Here is a 27,279-nt window from a genome sequence, read left to right as displayed (position 1 = left end):
CGGTTAAAACTGGTTAATTGATCATGTATCAAATATTACTTAAGATTGGCATTGAAATGTAACCTATCACTAGCACTTGGGTGAAGCCTACTCTAATAACGACAGTGAAAGGCATTCTAGAGGAACTAATATATAATATGGAATCACATACTCATGATTTCTGTAATATAAATACAGTAATTGTGTACCAAGACTGGATAGAGGAAGTTGTTATTTGAGACAATTTGTAAATTAAATTTTGATTATGCTACGGTTTTCAACAATATTACTTCGGCACTATTTGGAGTTTCAGTAATTCCAATAAGCATTAATAGAGTACAGGAAACAAAATTCAATACAACCTGAAAATTGAATTCTCAAAACTCAATTGAATTCAACTATGCACAGTATGGTGACCAATACAATCATACATGCAGCTACTATCGTATTACCATGTACTATTGAAAGACTAAATTGGATTAGAAGTAGAAGGGTGGAATATTTGCTGTCAAATAGGAGTATTTTGTATAAGTTAAATAGTAGTCAAAGAACGTTTATGAGCTATTCTCTATTGGAAGGAACTACTATCAACACTCTCAAATGTTAAGAAATTGAGATAGAGAAATTGTTTTGATAATTATTTCAGTTACGCGTCAATACGATTGAACATCCACACTAAATATTTACATAGTCAGGTACTACGAAATAGTATATTTCGCACCTAGGGCCGAAAATGAGACTTTTCTGGCTCTAAATCGGTTTTCAAGTCCGAGGCCGTAGGCCGAGGACTAGAAAAGATTGAGAGCCGGAAAAACATTTTTGCCCATGGTGAGAACGTTATTTTTCGCCACACAGGAAAATAAACAATATATATATATGAAAATAATTTATTGTCTATTATAAGCACTTCCGAAAGTAAAAGTGGAAGGTCTATGTGGATTTGCTCTAGCAAATCTGAGGTAATCTGAATATCAGGAAATTGTCCAAGTATTTTTATTTTTTATTCTGATTTGTCTAAATAACCTAAAAGATTATGTTCAATTATGTAAGAGGTTGAGTTTAAACTTTTTATTCTTCCAAATGACAATAAGATGATATTATTATAAATGCTTTAATTATTGAATGATAAACACAAATAATGAAAAGTTTTTGATCAGCTGTTTTAGCACACTTGAAATTTGGCCAATCTGAATGTCAATGGAAGTTTAGGTTAGAAGTTCTATCCTACTCTGAAAATCGAATTATTTGAATAGTTTATAATAATATATATCTTATCTGTATTTTATTTATCCAAATAGAATGATAGTATATTATTGCAGAATACTTTATTGAATTCTAGAAGCATAAAATGATTCCGTTTATCCACTATGTTCCGTGATAAACGCAGTACTAGGAGGTTTGAGGTTAGATTCTATTATACTCTGAAAATTGAACTTGAATAGTTTGTAATATCTCATTTGTATTTAATTCATCCAAATAAAATGATAGTATCTTATTGCAAAATACTTAATTCAATTCTAGAAGCATAAACTTATTCCGTTTCATAAACTATTTTGTAAACACGTTCACATCAAATCAGAATCAGCTGACTTCAAGGTTATTTTACAGCCCTAGGGCCGTAAAAATTTTACCGGCCTGGCCAGAAAACAATCACTTTCGGCCTCCATAAAAAATCTTTTTCGCCACACTTGGATGTAATGAGCTGGTTTACGTGCGTCATATGGAGGCCGAAAGTGATTGTTTTCCGACCAGGCCGGTAAAACTTTACGGCCCTAGGGCTGTAAAATGACCTTGAATAACAGCTGATTGTGTCCGATCTCACAAAAATCATAGAGAGATAATCTCATAACGACTGTAATAATCTATATAATTATGTATCGTGAATCGCGGTATTATGTCTATAATATATTTTATAAATTACTGTTTCATAATTTAATATTTATTATTGTGTTTTTGATATGAAACAATAGAATACGATGATATCTCCATAGCCTCAACAATATAATGTAGGCTGCATTGTCCATTGTCAGAAAGGTACGTATCGCAGGTATTTAAAAGTGAAGAATCGAATATGAAATCAAAGTACAATAATTGTATCAATATTTAAAAGTGAGGTAGAGAATAATTGTTTCTTTTTTATTATCGAATTCCACTTCTTAATGCAATACAATCAACAATAATAATAAGAAAATACAGCAGAGATCTGGGGCCCGTTTCACAAAGGTACAAGTAGGTTACAAGTCTTGTTGCCAACCATGGTTTTGGAGAACAGCTGATTACTAGCGTTTCACAAAAGCAGAATTGTAAACTTGTAGTTACAATGAATTTCTACAAGTTTACAAGTGATTTGCTTGTTACGAACAAGTGTTTCACAAAGATTTTCATTGTAGCCAACAATTTTTGTCAAAATTACTTGTTTGTAACTATGAAATTTCTACCGAGGTGGAAAGCTATGTAAAGGATTTACAAGTGATCATTAAAATGATTTTAAATATTCAATAAATATTTCTAATAATCAAAAATGCCCTATATCCCTCTAAAATTGATTATTTTGGAAATATATGCATCTGGAAATCAAATTTAATAATTTCCAAAATAGTTATTAATGTGTTACCTCATAGGTTATGTGTACTATAGTATATATACACAGTATATATAGTATACATTATATATAGTACATCTACTATATATATACAGAGTACATATAGTGTGTAGGTTACAAATTCAGCAATAAATGAAGTAGACTGTACAAAAAACATTATATTGCTTTCAAATATTTTCAAAGTAATTATTGAAAAGTACAAGTAACCTTTATAAAGGATGAAAAAAGGAAATCATCATGAAAATAGGTTATGTTTACTATTGAAGTACTTGTAGACTTGTAAAATTGTAAACTTGTAAACTTGTAGATCATAAATTTTTGTGAAACGTGAGTACTTGTAAACTTGTAACTACAAGTACTTGTTCGTAACCATGGTTGGTAACAATACTTGTAACTTTGTGAAATAGGCCCCTGAAGTTTAAGGTAAGCCTACTGGTGAAACGAGCTCGGTGTGACCAGCCCTTAAGTGTTATCAGTAGCCGAGAGCGTAAAGGCGTAATACCTCGAAGCTCAGTGAATAACAAACATTGATCTAGGTTCGAATCTCGGTCAATGACATTTTTTTTTGTCGATGAATTTCGACTTTTATTAGCTATTTTTTATATTAGTTACCGTAATGTAAATTTCAATCAATTTTTTAGATTTATTTTGAGACAATACTGTGAAATATGCAATTAGGCTATATTAATTTTTTCATCACTTTATTTCAAAATTGTAATGAAAATTCTATTCATCCACCTATCCATGAGATATTGCATCGGGCGCAAAGCGCGAGCTATAAAAATTCGAACAATTATTCGAAATATTAATAGTATAAAAATATGGTCACTATTGTAAATTATTAATAAGTAATATTGAAATTAATTGACAGTAAAAGTTGTCATAACCAAGATTCAAACTATCAAAATAGGCTGTTTGAATTTTATTTATTTTTCAATTTCTTATATATTGTGAAGTTTTTTTTTTGGTGTGGCGAAAAATAGCGTTCGCAACACGGGCAAAAATGTTTTTCCGGCTCTCGAACGCTTCAAGTTCTCGACTTCGTCTCGAACTTGAAAACCGCGATCTCGAGCCGGAAAACGTACATTTTCGACCCTAGGTGCGAAATATACTATAGCAAGCTAAGGGCGGGTTAAGGTATAAAGTAATCTTAATCAGGACATGACCTATGAGTCTTGCATAGCAAAATAAAAGTGTAAAGTGAAGATAACATAAAGTGGGAGAGAATGTACTCGTATATATTACAGTAAGACTTAGTTGTAGTTTGGGAAATAAGACAGTTAGGTGCAAGCAGCAATTAGAGGTGGCAATGAACTTGCAGGTTCCGTATGGCACATAATAACTAGGAAGAATAATTACGCGGCTCTTATCGACACAGTCATATCAGGAAGGAGCAGCCATCCCAACATTTTGCCACAAAATTTAACCACAAAAAACTCAGCCAAACTCAATTTCCTAAACAGGTTACAGACACGGCGCATACAAGTTTTAGAAATGATTCTTCATCTGAATTCATTTTGCATGGCCGGGTAAAAATTCTAATGGAAGTAAAGCGTTATGAGCACACACGTTTGGGTAAACAAGTTTTTCAGTTGAAAAAAGTGATAATAAAAAGTGGGAAGGTAATCTACTGCTATATACCTGCTACGCGATCTGTTCGGCACATAGTCGATAATTTATGTACGCTCATTTTCCCATCAACAGATGAGCGCCGCAAGTAAACAATCGGTTCCGTTCTGGTGTGTGGACGTGAAATAAATCTCAATGACTCTGCAATAATTAAAATTACCAACCTCATTGCAGAGAGTACACATTGAATGATGTGTGAGTTTACCTGTTCAACTTCTATTCATTACTGTCCTTCAATCGCAATCATTCAAGTTCTATTTATAACTGTTGTTCAACTCAACTCATGATAATTCAAGTTCCATAATTCATTATTGTCATTTAAATTATGATAACTATATTTTTATTCATTATTAGTTGTATTCAGAATTTTTCTTCCAGCACAATCATTCAAATTCTGTTCACAATTACTGTCCTTTTCAATCATGATCATTCTAGTTCTATTCAGTACTATCCTCAAGTCACTATAAACAAATTTCTATTCATTAGTCCTTTTGAATCTCAATTATGCAATCTCTATTCGTTTTTGTTTTTTATCACATGATCATCCCTTTGTATAAAGTACAATAAAGTAAAGTAATTTTACTGGAACAGTTTGAAATATACAAGTTCACCAAACAACAGCCAAACCATATTCTCAATGATCAAATCAACTTTTATTCCCACACCCTGTTTGACAAACTCATTTAAATCCTCCTCCATCAACCGCCAAAAGTCCCCTCCACCCCCAATCTGACCAAATACTCACCCTCAAACCATACTTTAGTTTCTGTCTGGCTTGGAAATGTGCAATACCAGCACGAAACGGTCGTCGCCACTCAAAAGAATGTGAGTGTTTTTTCACTTTAAAGTTATATTAAAATACTATAGTAATAATAATAGTGAAAACAAGATGTAATATTGTGTTGCATTTTGGAAGTTGCAACTGAATGGAAGTTTAAGGGTTACAGAACCCCTATATTTTCAAATAATCAATAGACAAACAGATTCGATGAAATTAATGGATACTTTTTTGCTGAGGGTGATGCTCACATAATTCCAAGCTTGTGCGTGAGTGATTGGAGGATGTAGATCTAAAGCTTTAGGTGGGTTCCCTACTAAAAATAGTTTGTACATAGAGTTTAGCGAAGACGGCTCAAGTGGTCACCCATCCAACGGAAGTGGCAGGTGCAGGTCTCAAATCTAATCTGATACCTGCGTAACCACAGTCAACCGCTTCCCTTTTTGTTTTAGTAACTTTCTTCAAAGGGTTTTTTGTTATGTAATGTTCAAAGTGGAAGACACATTTAATTTTCGATTATTTAATTCGAATACGGTCAACCTGATTATTAGTTTCCAATATTCTTTCAATAGTAATCATATTGATTATACTAGCAATGAACAGTTGGTTATATATTTAGTTAATTTAAAACAAAAATAATCATATAAATATAACATAAATTCCACTGTATTTGTTCAACTTATCATTATTCTTATTTCCAATGTAAGTAAGTGAATATTGAATTAGTTATTCCATGACCGTAAACTCCAAAAACTAAGCTGTTAGTAGAGTTAATCATGATCATGGACTAAATATAGATACTTCAATAAATATGCAAATAGATCAATGACGATGAAAATGTTATTGTCTTGAGTTTTCCTTATGACTGATAAGATTATGCATTTAATCATCCAGACAATAGTGACAGTCATGAACTCATGTTGTTACAATGTATACGTTAATCAAATGTTGTTGGAATAAATATTGATGACTGAATTAGTAGTCTTTGATAACGCACAGTATATGATGGAATGATGAATTATTAAGACTTACATGCTCGTCATACATAAAAAAATGCAAGAATCAATACCTACATAAAGTGGATTAATATATAACTGATAAAATGTAATTGAAATGTAGGTAGTAAAAATAGCAATAAATTCGTATCTTCGTGTAACATAGCTGACTCAGGTCTGGCGACCTGAATGATTTCAGGGTCTCTGATGGAGTTATTGTTTTCGAGCATGCCTGACGAAGTAGACCCAAAATATAGGAGTGGGGGGTAGTAATCGTACCTAGAGCGGGAAATGTGTTTGCCGGCTCGAAATCGCAGTTTTCGAGTTCCAGACGAAGTCAAGAACTTGAAGCATTCGAGAGCCGGCAAAAATTTTCCCCGAGTTGCGAAGCACTACAAAAACAAAAAACTGAAAACTTGAAGAGCTGATAACTCCTAGCTTGACAAATTAAAAATTTGACAAACTGGAGACTTGAGGTATTGAAAACTTGACGAACTGGAATCTCGTCGAATTGGAAACTTGACAAAATGTTGACTTGACTTACTGAAAATTTGACAAACTGATAACTTGAAGAACTGAAAACTCGACAAAATTGAACTTGAAAACGTGACGAATTGAAATTTGCTTGATTGGGCACTTTCAACTGTTTACATTTTTAGCCCTAGGCATTACCTCCGTAAACAAAGCCGTAGTTAGTGCATTCGTGTGAAACGAAACAAAACCCTTGCTGATAAAGATCAGCTGAATTCAAAGAGTTTTTATTGGTGTAGGAGCCCTACCTGTGCTGACGTCACACGAATGCACTATGGCTTTGTTTACGGAGGTAGTGCCCTGGGGCGGTAAAGAAAACATTTTCGGGCCACCAGCTGATCTCGTCCTCCAAATGAGGTCTGAAAACAGCTTATTATTACGTTCTAGTGCGGGGGAAAATTATATTTCAGTCAGCACTGGAATCGAACCAGGAACCTTTATAATATTATACTAGTCGGCAGGCTCGCTTCGCTTGCCATATCCGTCTAGCCGTCTGGACCGCCGGCTAGATCATACAGAAATAGGATCAGCAGGCTCGCTTCGCTCACCTGCATATTTCATTTGAGCTTTGTTCCTTACATTAAAAAGTCAAAAGAGACTGTCAGGCTTGATTCAATCACCAGTATTCTTCAACTGTGTAGTGTAGGGTTGCAAATATCGGAATTAATGAATATTCAGTTATTTCTCAATTAGAGACTTTGTTAGGATATTATGAAAATTATTGTATTTCAGTCTAATAGTTCTTTGAAATTTGAAACAAGAATGATCCAACCCTCTTGATTATGAATTTATAAATTTTAAATTTTACAAATTATGAATTTGCTTGAGAAATGTATAATAATGCTTTGAAAACTTCTCTAAACCCCTAAAAAGGGGGTTTCGCTTAGAAAACGCTGTAAAACGCCTACATTGGACGTATCTTTGATGAACTTCTGTACCAAATTTGATTGTTTTCTCTCAATTAATTCTTGAAAAATGTGAGAACGCAGAAAAAAGGCTAGGGAATGCCAGGAAAACGCAGTTTAAAACCGTCCATCTTGGGCGTAATTCTGAAGTCCTCGCACAAAATTCAAAATTCATATACCCTTGCTGAACTTCTGTACCAACTCTGAACATGACATACGTCAATAATTAGTTCATGAGAACACTCAAAAGCCGCCGATATTGGGCGGAACTTAACTTCCAATACAACATTTTTATACTTCAGTTGAGCCTGTGCACCATGTTTGGACATTTTTTGCCAATTAGTTCGTGAAAATTCTTAAAAATCACAGAAAAACACAGATTTTGGGCGTATCATTGGAAATTTTTCAAATAATTTCTTAGTGTGCCTCTAGATTAGTGGCCGACTGAACATAAATGCCAAATTTGAACGCAGTCTATTTGGTCCAGCAGATTTTTAGTTCTGGTGATTATGAATAAATGAGTGAGTGAGAGAGTGAATGAATCAGTATAATTTCGGTTTTATATTTATAGAAATCCACCCTACTTGGACCAGTACAAAAATAGATCGAAGAATAATGGATAAATATAAAAGTGGTTAGTATAATATGTCGGAAAGGATGTAGGAATATAAAATACAGTTCTCCTTATTATAGACAAGAATAATAATTCAAACACTAGCCTAGACCTTCATATCATACTTGAAAAGAATGACGGTTGTTGAATACAAAAAGTTTATTACACACAAGAGAAGTTGAAAAACTTGCCTGAAAGCAGGTATAATTTTCAACCAGCATTGAAAATGAATATAATTATGACACAAGGGTATATTCTGTTGAAAATTTCTAGATGATGTGAAGGCTAAAAATCTGCTAAGCTCAGGTTTATTTTCCGGCCATGTGTCACTGTTCATTATAATATATATTATATCATCGTATGAAACGTTGGATCTGTTTGAATTGTCTCTATAATTGCAAGGTGATGCTTGGAATGACTCTATAACTTACAATAATGTAAGTAAGAGTGACCACTTACTTAAAGCCAAACTTCTCTAAATTCCATTTATGAGTTTAAAAATCAACTATCGGAGGTTACCAGTTACCACATTTACCCACGCTCAAGCCTAGCTCATGTCAGTATCATCCTCAATTAAAAAATTAACTTGAGCAAAAATATAAAAAATGAGATTTTGACATTTTTTCTTGGTAAAATTTCATTATACAGATCAATCTTAGTTAAATCATAACGTGGTCAATAATATTCTTGGCCTATAGGCCTATGTGAAATGAGAAAAGCCATTCAATATCATATTGATAAATTTTATAAAAGAAACTGATAGTTGGTGTAGCCTAAATTTCAATGTTCTAGCCTTTTATACAGCCTTTTTAGAAAATCCCCTTTTCAATTAGTATAAATGGTCTACTGTAGATTTACAATCAATCATCAATTGTTATTGAGAGAAACAGAGCATTTATATGTTAATTAGTGAAGCTATAATCCACTATGACCTTCATAATTTCAATCCAACTTCCTCTCCTCTATACCCATAAAGCTCAAGCACAAATTACTTATGCCTCACATGGAATGTCTCAATTGAATACACCTACTTTGCTCAGATTAGTCGCCGATCTATTAAGTATATTTTTCAAGCAAATAACGAAGATATGACTCAACCATGAATATCATAACTTTTTCCAATTCACTCAAAGTAGAAATTTTGGATCTTCACTACATTATAGATCCCTTGTTTTGCGCATGCTTAATCAAAATTGACCCATTACCAAGGATTTAATTGCTGTCATTGAATGTGACAGAATCTTATAATACCTACTGTACAAAGATTTTGTATATTAAATTGCAAATTTGAGTCATTTGTCATTTCCTTGCATTTAGTTACTTGTGAAAGAGAAATGTTTTTATGAGAATGGAAAATTTATTATTCGATACTTTACTATTGAAGGTTTTCCGAAGATAATGAGATCTATTATTTTCAATTAATATTCATTTATTATTCATTCATTTTATTATTTATCTATCTAATTTTTACAAGAAAGCACTGAATGGGAGAGAAAAACTAAGGATACTCCTTGTACTATTTCTCTCCCAAATTTAGATAATATTATTTTAAAAAGAAAAGAGAATAGGAACAGCAGAAGGATGAAGGCGATGAAGAAGTGGGGAGACGAAGGCGGAGGAAGTAAAATGTATAGGTGAATGTTCTTGATGATGATAAAGGAGAGGAGTATGATGTAAAGAGAGAGGATGATGAGAGGAAGGAGTATATTATAATAAGAGGATGAATGTTGTGTGTTGTGGTGTGTTGTGTGTTGTGGTGTATGTATTTCAATATCCGTTGCCTGGAGACTGAACTCCATTAAAATGTCGGCTTAATGAGCCTTAAAGAGCCAGAAACTCTTTTCTTTAATATTATTAGTGATGACTCTAAAATTCATTTTACCATACTCATGCAAACTGTAATAGGCTACGGTAGGTAGGCTACTGATGAGATTAAAATCTAAGGTTTTGAATTTAAAATTAGGATTTGATAACTTCTCGAATTCATTCTACCATTCTCATGCAATCTGTAATACTGATCAATTTGAAATCTTAATAATGATCAATTCAGGAACTGAGGCCCATTAGGGCACAAGACTGGATTAACAGTGGGACACCACGTGTCCAAAAGAGTCACCGAACTCCTTTTATATTTACCTACACTCTAGGGACTAGGGACACTTGCTGATGAATCACCAGCCCGGCCACCATTTCTGATTTCTCACTCGTGTCCCAGCTTGCTATAAACACCTCTGTTGGCTCTCTGGAGTCCCATTGGCCACCTAGTCTGGTGTGTATTAATTTAATACGGGGTTAAAAATTTTCATATCTCCAGTTCCATGTTCCAGATTGTCAGGAAGAAATTCAAACCTTTCAACCTAAAATAAATTACTATTGTATAGACCGATTCTTCGTCCCGTATGGTTGAATGGCATCCAGCTGTGAGGCTGTGCAAGGAAAAGTAACATAAACCCCATCCAGAAATTCCAGAACAAGGTATTGAGAATTCTGTCAATGCTCCATACTTTGTCAGAAACTCGAACCTCCAGTTGGAAGCAGTCAATGTCATGATCACAAAGGCTGCCAGAAACCATGAAGAGACAACATAATCATCAGAACATCCAAGCTCTACACCTCATCGACAACTTTATTATCTTAAGGAGTTGTAAAGGAGACTGAAAAGGAAGAAGATCTACAGATCTCGTGTGAATTCAGCATAGTGTTAGTGAGTGATACTGAATGTAACAGTGCAAGGGCATTGCTCAATTAGACTGTCAAGGAGTCATATAGCCTTTTAGTGTCAAACTTTAACCTGTTAATTTAAGCTAGAATTGAACTGTTCATTAATATAATTTGCAGTCAAATTATAAGAAAACAATTGTTGCAGATTAATTTATTATTGAGGAGTTTATTCACTATTTTGAATAAATAATACACTATAAAAGTATTAAGGCTATAAGAAAATGAGTGGTAGGCCTAGGTCTCTAAAAACTAGTAACCTACCTTAGCTTAGTTACTTTTATACAACAGTTGTTATTAATAGAGTCTGTGTTAGTATTTATATTTATGTCTAAATTCTTGATGTAACAATCTATAATGTTTTTGAAAGATTTCCTTGCTTCATTGAGTATTCTCTGTATTGTGGGTTAAATGGAAGAGGGTGCTTTTATTGCCACAATTTTGCCCACATCACTTTTATAGTGGAGTGTAGATAAAAGTCATTTCTCTGTCTATCTATCTATCTGAATATATAGAGTATTCTCTGAGTATATAAGTTAGTATGGGTATGTGACCTATTAAAGTTATGAGAAAAAAGTCAATTCACAGTAGGCCTAGAGAAGAAATATGAATAATACAAAAAGTAATCAAACCATTCAAAATATAACTTGATAAGTTTGAATGCATAAGCAATTAGAATAAAGCGTTGAACTACAATAAATAAATATAAGTTAGCTTCTGTAACCCAATGACCAAAGTTGGGCTACTCTATGATCTTTTCAACCAAATTTGGTAACTTTCGATCCAGATACTTGCAACATAAAAAAGTTTTAATTAAGTAAAATTTGAGTAAATAAATTTAATTCCTGAATTGGGTAACTGAAATAATGTTTTCCACAAACACAAGTGTCAAAATTAGGTTATAAAATGGTCAACATGAAGGAGGATTGAATGCATGATGTCAGCGGTAAATCATTTCTACACAAATATTAATTAAATTATTTTTATGATAACGAAAAATAATATCACGCTATTAACACTGCTATATTAGTGAATAAATAAGTTACTGCAACAATAGTAAGTTATGTTATGCGACCTCTAACCTGTGAAATCTCCTAGGTGTAGGAGACGAATAGCTGCGTTCGTACCGACTTATCTTGAATAGAAATTATTCTCAAAACTGATAAAAACTATACACAGCACCACTTTGTAGCAATTGAAGAAATAGATTGATAAATTTAAAAATTATAAAATACTCTGATCCAATAATTTGAAACTGTTGTCAACTGTAAAATCATACACCTTGAGATCTGGAGTTGACACCACAATGAATATCGTAACGAATTGATCATTGATTAATGTAATTTACACTTCACAAACAAAAATACAATTATTTTCAACCCGAATTCACATTGTTTTCGTCATTACACTTCCAACCCAATTCGTTTCGTTCTTCACTCCACGATCACGGACTATATTTTGGGAAACAAGTCAACCTGTGTTGTTCTCGTTCGTGTTCAAGTTTCAAGTCTGCTTTTCTTGCTCTGTCAAAAGCCCGACATTCACGCTACCTGGCGTAAGGCGAGCGAACTACTGCAAATTCAAATTTAACGCAGTTTTAAAATAAGGTTTTGTAGCTGAACTGGCTAAACCATTCATAGTCGTTGTTATTCTTGTTTAAAATATTGGTTTAAATAATTTATATTTCAAAATAATGATCCAGTTTTTTAATGGATAATTAAAAATATTAGACTAATAGCACTGCATAAGCAATTATTGCATTATTTTCAACCGTATCTTAACAAAACTATAATAAAATCAGAAATTTTCAAACAAGTGTATTTTTAATTAAATTATTAAAAAATTAATAATAATAATAATTTAGCTTAAATTTACTTTGAATACTGTTTAGTGTTGGTCATGCTTTATTGAATTACACATGATAAAAAACACAAAGAGAGTGGAACACAAAATACTGTTTCACTAGCATTTTTTTGATAGGTTAGTTTTATTTACTATTTTTACTTTGAGGTACAGTTTTACGTGTATTAACCACAAAAACATAGTTATTAACTTTTGAATGGATAAGGAGTACTTTCTTTGTTATTTATTTTTACGTGAAAACATGTATGACTGATGCTATTTAAACAAATTCTCAGTTTTAATTTATGTTTCCCACTAATATATTATTATGATTCAAATTCATGATCCATCAGTATCGTTTCAAGGTAAGCAAAATGCTGTTTTAACATTACTGGCTAAGGAATGACTTCTTTCAGGACTCACCTCACAATAAAATTCAACTCGAGTAAAGAAACTTTATGTACTGTAATAAGGTACATTTTAAAATACGTATTAGACAATAAATACGGTAAGTTTTAAAATAATATACAGAGTGTTTCAGAAGTAGAGTTGAACATTTCAGAGTATTGTTGCTGGATGATAGGAGACTACAAATGTCGTATTTGAAGTGTCCAAAACTCAGCGGTTACCCTTAGAGCTGCCATTTTGTGCTTTTCACTTAGGAATTTTTATCTCAAGAACGAAATGTTGTATTGATCTGTAATTTGGCATAAATATTTGTGCTATAAAGACTCAACTTTAAAAAATGGAATAACATTTTTTCGATGTACATAATCAAAATAGCGGCCATTTTAATTTTTTTTTCTATTGGTCAATACTATAGCCATCTAGTCTAAAGACTAATGAGCTAATTTTTTCTATCCTAAATTACTACTTGAAAAATTGAACAGTGAATTTCTCATTAGAAACTCTTACTGCTATTGTTTAATTAATATGTACACTTATTGACTGCACTATAGAAGCTAGATTCACTCAATCACTGCTCTGCTCTTTCACTGGACACTACTTGAACAAGCACTACACTAGTTCAAACGGTTTCCTCCTTTTGAGCCTCCGCACCAACCCTCCATTGTCTAGCAGCTGGATCGCCTCGACGTTGTCATGTTGGTGCAGTCGCCCCTCGTGCCTCTCCGCATGCCTCTGGATCTCGGTGGACACCAGATCGACGTGAAGGTCTCTATGAAGATCGCTGTTCCTGACATACCAAGGAGCATCCACAATGTTCCTTAGCACTTTGTTTTGAAAACGTTGAATGACATTGATGTTGATTTCTTTGGTACACCCCCAAAGTTGTATACCATACGTCCATACTGGCTTTAATATCTGTTTGTACAGAAGTACTTTGTTTCGGATTGAAAGGACAGAGTTTCTTCCGATCAGCCAATACAGCTTCTTATATTTGATTCCAAGCTCTTCTCTCTTCTTCTTGACATGGGCCTTCCAGCGAAGCTTTGCGTCCAAGGTCATACCTAGATACTTGGCATCATTAGCATATGGTACAACTTGGTTGTTGATAGTTATTGGTATGGGCAGGTCCTTCTTATTGGTAAAATTGATGTGAATCGACTTTGTTTCATTCAATTTCATTCTCCACTTTCTAGTCCAATCTTGAATTTTGTTGATGGATCTCTGTAGTTTCTCTGTTGCAATATGAATATTACTGTCTACTGATAATATGGCTGTGTCGTCTGCAAATGTTGCTGTAGTATTCTCATCAAGGCTGGGAATATCGCTGGCATAGAGTAGGTAAAGAACTGGTCCCAGAACACTGCCTTGAGGAACTCCTGCTTTAATTTCCTTTAAATCAGAATATGAACTTTCATGCCTGACCCTAAAGTATCTGTCAGTGAGATAGGATTGTAATATATCTGTGTATTGCTTTGGTAGCACTTTTTTGAGTTTGAAAATGAGACCTTCATGCCATACTTTATCAAAAGCTTGCCCTATATCAAGGAAAGCTGCTGAGCAAATTTTTTTTCTCTTCTAAGCACTTCTCTATTACATTTATAATCCGATGCACTTGATCTATTGTTGAGTGTTTCACTCTGAAGCCAAATTGGTGATTTGGAATTATGTGCTGTCTCTCAATTATTGGTTTTAGCCTACTAAGTAAAATCCTTTCAAACAACTTGGATAGGACCGGTAACAATGATATTGGCCTATATGATGATACTTCATGTGGCTCTTTACCTGGCTTCAGTAGCATTATAACTTCTGCTACTTTCCATATTCCTGGTACGAATTTTAGTCTGAAAGAAGCATTCAAAATGTTTGTTAAGTTCACTATTGCTTTCCTTGGTAGGTGTTTGAGGACTGAGCCGGTTATCATGTCAAATCCAGGGGTTTTTTTGTTATTCAGATTTCTTATTTCCCTTTTCACTTCTTCTACTGTGACACGCATTATTTCTTGATTCGGCTGTAAGATATTCTCATCCGCTTCTAAAGTTTCGTCATCACCTGAGTTGATTGGCTGGAAAACGTTTACAAGATGATCCGCAAATGTCTGTGCCTTTTCATCACTACTCCTCGCACATTGTCTGTCCTGCTTTCTGAGAGGAGGAGATTGTTGAATGGTTCGTTTTATTTTTTTAGCTGCCTTCCAGAGTGAGTAGTCCGTGCTGAATTCTGCTGTCAAGTTTCTCAAGTAACTATTAATTGATTCTTCCTTGATACATTGGATCTCTCTCCTTAGTTCTTGAGTTAAATTGTTCAAAACTCTTTTGTCTTGGGGGGAACGTGATTGCTGCCATCTCCTTCTAGCTCTTCGTTTTTCAACAATCAATTCTCTGATTTCCGCAGGGTAATTATTTCCAGTGGTTCTTCTTCTGATTTGTGGGGTATTACACCATGCTGCCTGTTGGATATCAGTCACAAACTTCTCCAACTCCCGATCAATATGTTCTTCGTTCCTTAATGGTGAGTTCAATTCTATTCTTTCCTCCAGCATCTGTTGGAAGCCATCCCAATCAGTGCGGCTATTTGCTAACGCTGGACAAGTATTTTCCTTCCGTAGAATTGAATCACTCAGAGTCATAATGATGGGTGAGTGGTCGGAATTAAGGTCGAAACTATCCTCTAAATGCAAATAATTAACTGATATATTTTTTGTCAGGAAGAAATCTATGAGATCTGGGATTTTCCTCGTATCGGTGGGCCAGTAGGTTGGTTTACCAGTTGAAAGAGCTTCGCACCTCATCTCTTTCATTGCTTCGAAGAGCTGTCTTCCCTTGTGAGTTGTTAAGCGCGATCCCCAATGCACGTGCTTTGCATTGAAATCACCACCAAGAATGAATTTTTCTCCTAACATATCAAGCAATGTCGAATACTCCTCTCTTCTGATGGAATATCTGGGAGGACAGTAAATAGCTGCAACAACAAAGTTATAATTTACTGCTTGAACTGCTACACCTATCAATTGAATTCTATCACTTTCATGTTTCACTTCTTCATGATGTTGTAGATTGTCTCTGATAATGATGGCACTCCCACCCCTCGCGACATTGCTGGGATGTAAAGCATGATAGATCTTAAAGCCTTTGAATTTGATAAACGATTGATTTGTAAAGTGAGTTTCAGATTTTAGTGAGGTGATTATTTGCTCTTGTCTATCCAGTTTTGCCAAGATTAGCTGCAAAATATTATTGGTGCCTTCTTCCACTTCACTTTTTGGCTCTTCCAATTTCAATCTATTTTCTTTTGAGACAATCTGGGCAAAAGTCAATTTCTTAACTGCACTACCATTGTTTAGATTGTGAGCTTCTGTATTTTCCGTGATTCTTGGTGGGATATTTTGAATGATTTTCTTTCGTGAATCTGCAATAGTTTTTGTTTTAGTAGAATTCCTGATTTTTTGCAATTCGATTGCAACAGTGCAACCTCGATAGCTGGCTGGATGTGCTTCACCGCAATGAATACATTTTGGTAGAGCATCGTTGGGTTTCGAACATTCCTTTGTTTGGTGTTTACCTGCACACTTAACACACCTAGGCTCCTTGTTACAATATTTTTGAGTGTAGTCGTATGCTTGGCAACGTTTGCATTGCGGTATCAGATTGGCCTTCTTCAATGCTTCAACTTCCACTCTACAGCCAAGTATATTTTTCAATTCAAATACTGTTTTTATATCTTCTTCCGCGCTGAATGATACCATGAACATATCTAATGGTTCTCTTGTCTTCCACCTCAGCTTGTTTACAACTTCTAGAACTTTCAATCCTCTTACTTTCAAATCTTCCAGAATCATTTCTGTACTACAAGAGTGATGAAGCTTTTTAATCATCACTCTTATTGGTCTCGACTGTTTATCTTCATAGGAGTGCCAGTTGAGCCCATCTTTAATCAATTCTCTGGTAATATTCCGATAAGTTTCCGAATCAACTGCATTTACTTTAAATGTTTCTTTACTTAACAGTTTAATCCTAAATTTGTCAGCTGGTGACACTTTTTTCAAACTCGTAAGAAGTACATTCAGATTCTTAATACCATCCACAATGATTGGCGGTGGTGGAATTTCTTTCTTCTTCCTCTTCTCCTCCTCACTGATTGGTTTTTCCACAGGAGTGATTTTATTATTCAAATTTTGTTGCTTCTTTTTTGCAGACTCATTTTTGATTTCTGGCGATGGGGTGCTAAGCTTCCTCTTCTTGGTAGCCCGCTTAGTACGAGTTCTGATCCATTCAGTTTCTTTAGCCAATTCTTCTTCATTTGTCGAGTAGTTCTCGGCTGCTGAGCTAGTAGGCTGTGGGCTATGGATCTTTTTCTCAATATTGAGTAATCTTTTTTCCAAATCCTGCATTTTTTGCAAGAGTTCGGCGTTGCTTCTCTCTAGCTCCTTCCTCTTCTCATCAGATTCCTTCCAGGCGATGAAAAGTACCTGCTCGGCTGAAGATTTGAGTTTATTTGCTTTTATGTATTGATCCGGTGAACACTGGATTTCTGGTGTATTTGCCATGTTGTTGGTGTCCATGCTCTCGTTAGTGGCTTCCCTTTCTTCTTGCTCTGATGCAGGAAAACTTGGTGGCTTCACTAAGTCGGACATAGTGCGATTTCGCTACCATACATTTCAAACAGCACTCGTAATCAACACTCACGCACACGGAAACGCGAACGGAGCTATATTACCGCCGCGAAAAGCAGGTCGCTTTGCTTGCATAAAATACCGCGGTTGACGACCGATACTCGATGCAATATTTTTGTTCCACTTTTAATCGCGAACAAACTGCTGACTCACTACTTCTACACTACACTATTACTACTCCACTATACGTCCGTTCTCTACGAGTTCTAGCGCAATACTGAACAATACTACCATTTTAAATTTTTGATGGCAAATTTCACGAAAACCGTTCACTTTACAGAAAATTTACAGGAGACGAAAGAATGAGAAAATTTTATCAAGATTTCAAGGATACATCATTTATTAAGATTGGTTGAAGAATAACAGAGAAATTGATTCTTTTCGAACTGCATGAATGCACAAGATTATCTGAAAAACATTGTAAAATCAGCTGTATGGCCATACCGAGTTTCAAAGCTTCATCTTAAATGCAATTGGAATTGAAAATTTAATATTGATGTTTGAATGGTGAAAAGTGGTCATGCATGCAGTACGAAAAGATCTAATTTCTCTGTTATCCTTTGACCAATCTTGATAAATAAGGTATCCTTAAAATCTTGATAAAATTTTTCAACTTTTTTGTCTCTTGTAAATTTTCTGTGAAGTGAATGGTTTTCGTAGAATTTGCCATCAAAAATTTAAAATGGCCGCCATTTTGATTATGTACATAGCATTTTTTTTATTTTATTTTTTAATGTTAAGTCTTTATAGCAAAAATATTAATGTCAAATTTTAGATTAATACAACATTTCGTTCTTGAGATAAAAATCCCTAAGTGAAAAAAACAAAATGGCAGCTTAACTTATAATTATAAGGGTTGCCGCTGAGTTTTGGACACTTCAAATACAACATTCGAAGTCTCCTATCATCCAGGAAAAATACCCTAAATGGAAAAATACATGAAAAATGTACCCTAACTACTTCTGAAACACTGTATATGTTTTAAGAGTTAATACAAATTAAATGATAATTTGTTGTTTAGTCGACTTTAAAAGATATCCTTAAAAGCAAGTGCATATTAGTTGCTAGTATTTCACAGCAGTTTTTATGCCTTAGTCTTTTTCTAACCAACTTGATGAAAATTTAAAAAAAGCGTCAATTGTTATATTATTTTTAATTAATAGATTATGATTAAACTATTTTGATTTTTATACATAATATCTATTATTGCTCATAAAATATCAAGCATTTTTTAATTTGAATGTTTTTTCATATCCATATAATTTTAGCATTTATCAGCCTCCTTCTCTTCCTTCTTCACAACCATAGCCTCAATAATTCGTAGTAAACGCTTGTTCCCGTAAAATACAAATGATAGAGGTACTACTCTACTATGGTTTTACCGGGTTTTTAATGCTTCTTTGAAGCACTAACTAGAATAAATTAAAAAGACAATCGCGTGTCTTAAACATCTCACGATTGCGTTATAGATTATAGTTAAGCACCAAATAAATCTGTTACATAGTACATCAATATACGTAAACTAGTATTATTAAGTGATAGGATATTAAAAACCCCTTAGTTAAAAATAAAAAAATTATATTAAGACTACTGAATTCAAAAACCATTTTTTATTCAACAATTCTTAGAAATAATTATGTAAAACAATATGTATAAAAAATAAACAGCCTCATAAAAACATCAAGTAAAATTTCTAAAATAGTGGATTGTGAATCTAAATTTTCTAAACTTTATTGATAATTTAATAGTTAAAACTTGACACAATCCAAACAGAGATTTCTAACAGATAATATATAACAATATACAAAGACTATTCGTTTTTTCAAGTTTCGATGTCACTCAGTCTTATGTTTTATTTTATAAAATGTAACTTATTTCTAATTTATCTTATGTGATGTTTCATATAGAAATTGTCATCTTTGACAAAGTGTGATGTTTATAAATGTATGCCTTTATGTTTGGTAAGCTTATTTTTTAAACAAGTAAGGTGATAAATAATAACTATTCTTATTAATAGTTCACATTGCCTCATTTTCAACAATATGATCAAATTAGGTCTAGATACAATGTTCAAACTAATTTTACAAAAATCTTCAAGAAAATGTGATGTATAGTATTAATAAATTATTCTTGTATCCTAGATAAACATAGAATACATGATTCTAATAACCTTGCCTACACCTAATGAAATATTAAAAAAATAGCATAAAATGATTTGGACCATAAACCACAAAAATTATGATATTGCATGATTTCTCCTGATCTATAAAACGTAAACCATAAAATAGTGATGCATCAAGTAATAGAGGCAATAAGTCAAAATCATAACTTTGCTTTCTTATTGAGGAAATTCATCAGTTGCTGGATGAAGTCCTCTGATTTCCATCTTTCAACCAAGGCTTCACATTCCGCTGCGTTTGCTTTGAGAAGTACATCACGATCTCTATCTCTCAACAATTTTTTTGCACTCAACAGAGACTGAAACATAAACATTAAATTGAAAAAAGTTACAAATCTTTCGCAAATCAACTTCCTAATCGAATATCTTAACAAATTTATAATAGGAAATTCATGACAAATAATTTATGATGAAATAAGCCTATATTTTGATGCTAAATAATGTTTTATTGGGAGGATAGAAATCTTCATTCAACAACTAATGACTAATCTCCTTGAATTAGAGATTTAATTAATTTACCAAATTTTATTGGCAGATTAAATAGTAATAAAGTTACTATTTTATTTTTTCCATTTAGTTCAGAATTTCCTTTTATAATTCAGATGCCCTAATCGTTTCTAATAGCACAGCTGAAATTAGATAAAAAGAGAAGATTGCTCTTGATTTTCCTCTTGAAAGAATGTCTGTTTCAAGCCAATTTCTAGTAGAGATAGAATAATTCCACAATTTTAAGCTACATAGAAGCTATGAGCTTTAAACCCATCTAAGACTATTGGGTTATTATTACTTCCATATAACACTCTTAGGCATATTTATGCACCATATCGGTTGGAACGGAGATAGATCAGCTGTTGGTTTAAACCTAGAATAAAACACATTATATTAAATGCGATCATTCGTACTTGTAACCGTAGATTGGCGTTTAACGTAGATGGTGCACATTAGCCTTATTGGTCCACGCTTGAACCTAGTTCTTATGTATGGTAGATATCATCTCCAGTAGAAAAAACTGTTATGATTTTAAATAATTTCAATAAATAGAATATTAGATCAACTCTTATTATCTTCTATCTACTGCTAATTGTCACTACAACTCCACAGAAATGTCTATCCATCTGTCAAATAATTTTGACAAATCATGAAAGACGTAAAAGAATATTTTCACATCGACAAAGAGGTCTGAACAGAATCTAAACCAAGTTTAAATGTCTTACCTCATAAGAAACATCGAGAAGTTGATCGATATGGGCCCACGCGTCATTGATGTCTGAGTGAGGCATCACCTTGTCCACAAAGCCATGTTGAAGTGCTTCTTGCGCAGATAACTTGTGATTGAATAGAAGCATCTGAGTAGCCTGAAATCAAGATTTTTTATTCATTGAAATACAAAAGTGCAATTATTACACAATTCTACAGTTAAGTTATTTCCTAGCTCTTTTGAATAAGAGCGGTATATTTACACAATCATCTACTAATATGAAATAGATATTACGACTTCATGATATTTGATGAATCTAGTGAAATGAATGTAGAAAATTATACATTGATAGTGAAATTCACCAGACTTTAGAAAGGATGGAACATCCACAGCTTTAGTTTCTTGACATTTAATTAAAAAAAAAGAAATGAAAGTTTGAATTAGATATAGGTTAACAGATAAATCTAAATTATCAATAGTTGACAGAACATATTTGATTGACATTCATTGGACTTTTAACGTAGCGCGGGCAGGGCAAACTAAAAGTAATGTTTTGAACGTTATTAAAGAAAAAATAAATAAAATTTTTATACTTGTCTTGAGGTCAGGTCGATATGTAGATTTTAGCTTGTTAGCGTTGTATCTATGATATTTATATCAATGACTCCAAATGTTTTTATCATAGCACAACTGTTTAGTGGCATCGCTCTTCACCGCAACTTACTCGTTCTGTTCGCAACTTACAGAATGCTTTTAGTGAGTACCGAAACTCCTTAGTATACACCTAAGCATGAATTAATAACTAAACTCTCTTATTATGTCTAGTTGCTCTGAGGCTACGGTACAAGTCAGTAAACGTAGTGCACAATTGTACAATCTATCAAACCAACCTAATCAACCTATAAACTAACCTGAACCGAAAAGTGCTGGAAAAACTAAAACTAAATCTCAAAAAAGATCACATTTTTCAAATCGTTGACGCGGCACCGGGAGCGATTGAAAGTTTTCTAATGACAGTAAAAAAGCAGATAGATTTAGAAAATCAGACAATTCAATCAGAAAATACACCTAGTTCAAATCATTAATAGAAGAACATTATTTCAACAGGAGGACACTCATTCTGTTTACGTATATGCTATTTGTGATGCAATGCACAATTCCAACCAACAACAGTCCCTTTTCACGACCATGGATGTGCCAAGATGGAGTGGCTGTTGTTAATGCCGGAAATACAGGATTGAAAGGAGTGATAGCTGGTGGACTCACAGGTGCCACCGAAATAATCATCACATATCCCACGGAATTCATCAAAACCCAACTGCAACTCGATGAAACGTTGCGTGGTGTGCGTCGAAAACAATACACAGGGATGTTGGATTGCGTCAGAAAGACTATCTCCAGAGAAGGTATACTGGGTTTGTACCGAGGGATTAATATAATTTTGTGTGGATCGATTCCCAAAAACGCGCTCAGGTTTGGAGCGTTCGAATCGTTCAAGAACCAAGTGGTCAATGACAGAGGCGAACTCTGTCTCAGATCTAGGATTGTTTGCGGCTTTGGAGCAGGGGTCTGTGAGGCTGTATTCGTGGTAACACCTATAGAAACAATCAAAGTAAAGTACATTCATGATACCTGGTGTATGAAGCCGAGATACAACGGACTATATCATGCGGTCGTCAGCATTATTAAAGAAGACGGATTAAGAGGTATGATAATGTATCAACATTTTATTCGTCAATTAATTTTATAAAATCAATTGGTTAGGTATTTAACTACTAGACGTGTTAAACATTATATTTTTTTGCAACATACAAATTTAAAATGTTAACAATATTTTATGGCGGCCAGGTTTATCGAGTGGAGTAAGGCGTTGCACCCTTTTGTCTGCTAGCACTACCTGGTCGTGGGCTTAAATCCCGCTGATGGACATGGACGTTTGATCATCTGATCAATCACCCACGTACTCATTCTCAGACACAAGCAAAAAGCTTACATGACATCACCCGAATATATAAACAAATCTCAAAAAATATAAAATAATTAAATCTACTGAAAACTCTATCCCGAGCGCCGAATTATAGCCAATTCATTGCAAGTAGGCTACCTATTATTTAAGAATTTTGTACATAACTACTTTGTGTAGTTACACTACTCAATTACTTTTCTTGACATCATATTAAAGCCTAATAAAAGAAGACGAAACTGTATCCATTTGTGGCATCATAAGTATAGTCCCGCAAAAGTGGGAGAAAACTGTAACGGAAAATTCCAGGTTTTGGGGCACCCTGTAAAAAGTTCCTGAGCAAGAAGTCAACATTTTTTATCTCACTTGTCCAATACTCCAGAATCATTGCACGAAATAATCAAAGACTCAAAGTACCTGGTGTAATTAATGCGTTATTGTCAGTTCCACATAATTTATTTGAGCCAAACTTAAGTTTCAATGCACTGGGGCATTGTAACCTGTTTTGTTAGTCTAACCAAAAAATACCACTGTTGCCTCAAGTGCATTGAAAATTGAGTTTGGCTCAAATCAATTATGTGGAACTGACAATATCGCTAATATTTCACTTTAATATACATAACGTGCTGAATCCTGAAAAAAGTTTTAGAATGTCTTAGAACAGAATTATTCAACCAGTCACTTATCGATTCTCATTGCAGGCATTTACCAAGGCGTTACAGCCACCACACTGAGACAGGGCAGCAACCAGGCGATTCGCTTTGCAGTCATGGAAACCATGAAAGACACATACTGCGGTGACGACAGAACGAAACACGTGCCCAAGGTGCTGGTTGGAGTGTTCGGGGCGGTGGGGGGAGCCACCAGTGTATTGGCCAACACACCTGTTGACGTGGTCAAAACCAGGATGCAAGGCTTCCAAGCCGACAAGTACTCCAGCACTGTCGACTGTTTCAGGAAAATTTGGACCAAAGAAGGGCCGGCTGCGTTCTACAAGGGAACGGTTCCCAGGCTATTGACAGCCTGCATGGATGTTGCTATAACATTTATGGTTTATGACACGTTTATTGATTTATTAAATATAATAAGTGACTGAATTCAATCAAGGTTCAAATCATTCAATTATTGCGAGCTAGCAGTAGCAGGTAACCCGTGCTCTGCAAGGGTCCAATTGGAAACTTGACCTACTGAAATTTTGAAGAATCTAGAATAGGTCTATAATCATCCTCGGTAAATAAAGAATCTATATGCAAATTTCAAGTTAATCAGAACCGTAGTTCAGACGTGATGATGCGCCATTCGTGAATTTCCTATCCAGTACATGTATAAGCCAATTCTCACCATCATTATAGATGGACAATCTGAAAACCTGACAAGGATAGAGAGAAACCCTGAAAATGATACCGTACTTCAAATACATAGTCATTCCTCTTTGAAGACCTATATTTTCTAGTTAGGTTACGTAATGACGAGTTTCATTTCTTCCAAAGTTCATAGAAATCATGTAACTTTTTTTTAACTTCACTTCATGCTTCTAGTTATTGATATATAGAGGTTGGTGCAGCAGTCAGAGCTCATTATATCACTCAGATTGGATAAACGCCTTACCCTCGATTCTATACTGGGGAAGTCCAGCTATAATACGGTGATAGGCATGAGATTCAAATTCAGACCAGTGGTTCGAAACGCTCTCTCAACATCTTGAAACATCTTTCTACATGATAATCATTATTCACTTCCATTGTCCGTGACAGCCGTAGGCCCAATTTGGGTTTCACATATCTATTTATATATATATATATATATATATATATATATATATATATATATATATATATATATATATATATAATATATATTTGTAATAATTTTTAATAATGTATTTCCTGTATTCATGAGTGCGTTTTGGGCTGTTATGCCTGTTGCACTCCTAGATTTTTGTAAGAATAAATAAATAAAATACTTATAAATTAATGTTCTGAGACATGAATTGGTTTGATTATCAATATGAAATGATTGACTGAAAAATTGATAATAATTGCCGGTTTGATTGAAACAGAGCAATGAACAGGTTCTGGAAATTACTTTCATGGCATTCATTTATTTTATTAGATGAATTAATAATGTATATTTCACTTTGATAACTAGTTGAGGATATTGACTGGTGCACAACCACAATGAATGATTCATAGGAAGAGAGGAATGACGACTATCTCATTTCTACTCATTATTTCAAAACTAGAACGAAATTAGAACTTTTCGGATTTATATTTATGTCGTTTATCAATAGTATTGAATAATATTATTCTTAACTATTGAAAATTATTACCATTCTATGAAATTGACAGTTGCATATATGTTTTATGTTTAAAATGGAATAATTGACATTTTTATATTTTAGACATTTATGAGTTTCAAATTCAGATACCAGTAGTTCGTAACGAACGTTAATCTCTCATTATAACAATCATTATTCCCTGCCATTATCCGAGACAACCCTAGGGCCCATTTTGGTTTGACATTACTAATTAAAGTTCTGAAGTTAAGGAACTGGAATAACAAAACGGCTTCTTAAAAATAATTATTTATTTCAACATAGCCTACTAATAAACCTGAACATGAGTTACAGACGATGTGCGCTCTATGAGCTCTGGCAACAGTATGACTTGAAAAGGCAATTGAACTAATAGCTAGTGAAAATGATATTTATAAGCAATTGAAAAAATAACGTTTAATATACATACATTATTTTGTTAGATAAATAAAATAAACAATAATAACATGCTTTTTTATCAAAGTTATTGAATTTATTGAACTTATTTTGTTCAAGTAACGAGCATGAGATTACAAATTCCAGTAGCGCATTTCAACATAAGAAACACAACAAACAAAATAGTAAATATTTTGTCACGCATCATAAAGACTATAGAAATACCTGAGATGGTATTATTCTACAAATAGCATATTTGACTGAATTTTAGAAGTACAGTATCCCTTTTTCGATCAAGAGTTTGATCAAAAAACAATCAAGAGTTTAAATTCATAGGTATATAAAACAAATATAATATTATTAAATAATAAGTATAAAAAAACAATAAGTATGTAAATGAATTGGAGCTGAATGATATTTTAAAATACCAGTTTTCAGAATTTTTAGTAAAATAATACAAGTTTCGCTCGAGTTTTGTTAATGAGTTCTTAGACGATTATTTATTAATTTTATCAGTTTATCTAGATATCTAGAACACAGATCTGATTAGATTCATTTATCAAGTCATGCAAGAGCCTGCTGCTCAACATCAAATATCTCAACTGCTAGTTACCCAGTTTTAAAATTAACCAAATGTTGTAACATTTTTCAAAATTAGATAGTTTCTGAATAATCATGCATTGAAAAGTATTCTCATCATATTACCTTTCTTGTGCCTAGAAGACGTGGAAAAGTAAATGTTGAGCAACCCTCAGGTGAGAGACCAAGTGATGTGAATGGCGTGTAGAAATATGCCTGAAAAAATTACATTTTAAATGAGTGAAAACAACTCTACTACAAAATTATAGATATCAAGTTCACTTGGTTCTAATATTTCCATCATGGTTGCACAAAATACATATTTTTGGCATTGTTAAAAAAATAAAGGAATTTTTGCATTATTTGAAAATAGAAATTGATTTTGAAGATGTTATTTATTTATTGAAAACGTACAATATTTGAGAGCACCAGGGAGACCCCATTATTGCTCTTATAACACACAAATTAACTTATACAATGTGAAATAAAATGAAGCTCAAATGACAAAAATAATAAATCGATATTAATAAAGGCATTAGGCAAATAAACCTAATGCAAATAATTAAGATTATGGGTGGATCATAGATACATCAGTACGAGTAAATAAATAACCTATAAGAAGTTGAGTGAAAACTGAACTTAAGATGTTAAGAATGAATTATACCAGATTGGTTTCTAAATAACATTTTAAATTTGAATAAGCAAATGAATAGAAAAAATAAAGGAAAGAATCAGATTATACTAAGACAAAGGTCATAGAACCCACAAAAGAAAATCAAGGAAAATGAAAAAAAAAACAGCAAACACAGGTTAAATACTCATGAGATGAAAAGCTGCCTTAGATCCCTTTGGAAGTTGCTATAAGAAGCAAATAAATCAATTGAATGTTCCAAATTAACATAAAATATGAATTTTCAAAAGGCCAATTTTCTAAGAATATATCCATTATATTTACTTAAGAAAAAACTACATAAGATCAAG

At 33.5% G+C, this 27,279-nt stretch overlaps 3 protein-coding genes across 6 annotated transcripts in view; 1 reads left to right on the top strand and 2 right to left on the bottom strand.

Annotated features, from left to right (window-relative positions):
- Nucleotides 1–12,513, bottom strand: part of LOC111059359 — a 100,581-nt gene extending 88,068 nt beyond the window's left edge. For both annotated transcript variants that reach the window (XM_039428489.1, XM_039428491.1), the window contains exon 1: nucleotides 11,833–12,513. The gene's annotated coding sequence lies outside the window, so the exon portion shown is untranslated. The remainder of the gene's footprint in view (nucleotides 1–11,832) is intronic.
- Nucleotides 12,514–12,669: 156 nt separating this feature from the next.
- Nucleotides 12,670–24,158, top strand: LOC111059356 (putative tricarboxylate transport protein, mitochondrial). Of its 3 annotated transcripts, none has more exons than XM_022347007.2 (3): nucleotides 12,670–12,957; nucleotides 22,154–22,752; nucleotides 23,711–24,158. In XM_022347007.2, exons 2-3 carry the CDS (start codon nucleotides 22,179–22,181, stop codon nucleotides 24,103–24,105), a joined length of 969 nt encoding a protein of 322 aa, XP_022202699.2. In that variant the 5' UTR covers nucleotides 12,670–12,957; nucleotides 22,154–22,178; the 3' UTR covers nucleotides 24,106–24,158. The 3 variants fall into 3 exon arrangements, with proteins under 3 accessions (XP_022202699.2, XP_039284432.1, XP_039284431.1); XM_039428498.1 differs by lacking the exon at nucleotides 12,670–12,957 and adding an exon at nucleotides 21,175–21,263 and having other exon boundaries at nucleotides 23,711–24,116; XM_039428497.1 differs by lacking the exon at nucleotides 12,670–12,957 and having other exon boundaries at nucleotides 22,094–22,752; nucleotides 23,711–24,116.
- LOC111052224 (enoyl-CoA delta isomerase 2) overlaps nucleotides 19,261–27,279 on the bottom strand; it is a 34,791-nt gene continuing 26,772 nt past the window's right edge. Inside the window, exons 5-7 of the mRNA XM_039428499.1 lie at nucleotides 26,425–26,514; nucleotides 21,063–21,203; nucleotides 19,261–20,147 (exon numbers count right to left, since the gene is read on the bottom strand). Of these exons, the coding sequence (XP_039284433.1) occupies nucleotides 19,992–20,147; nucleotides 21,063–21,203; nucleotides 26,425–26,514 (387 nt within the window). The 3' untranslated portion in view covers nucleotides 19,261–19,991. The remainder of the gene's footprint in view (nucleotides 20,148–21,062; nucleotides 21,204–26,424; nucleotides 26,515–27,279) is intronic.

This window comes from Nilaparvata lugens, chromosome 5 (genome assembly GCF_014356525.2).
Source record: "Nilaparvata lugens isolate BPH chromosome 5, ASM1435652v1, whole genome shotgun sequence".
Lineage (NCBI taxonomy): Eukaryota > Metazoa > Arthropoda > Insecta > Hemiptera > Delphacidae > Nilaparvata > Nilaparvata lugens.
Note: the sequence above shows the minus strand (reverse complement) of the source record. Positions and strands in the feature narration are given on the sequence as shown.

Coding starts and splice junctions, on each gene's coding strand:
- LOC111059356 (XM_022347007.2), top strand. CDS start 22,179: ATGCTATTTGTGATGCAATGCACAATTCCAACCAACAACAGTCCCTTT. Junction 22,753..23,710: donor TAAAGAAGACGGATTAAGAG/GTATGATAATGT, acceptor TTCTCATTGCAG/GCATTTACCAAGGCGTTACA.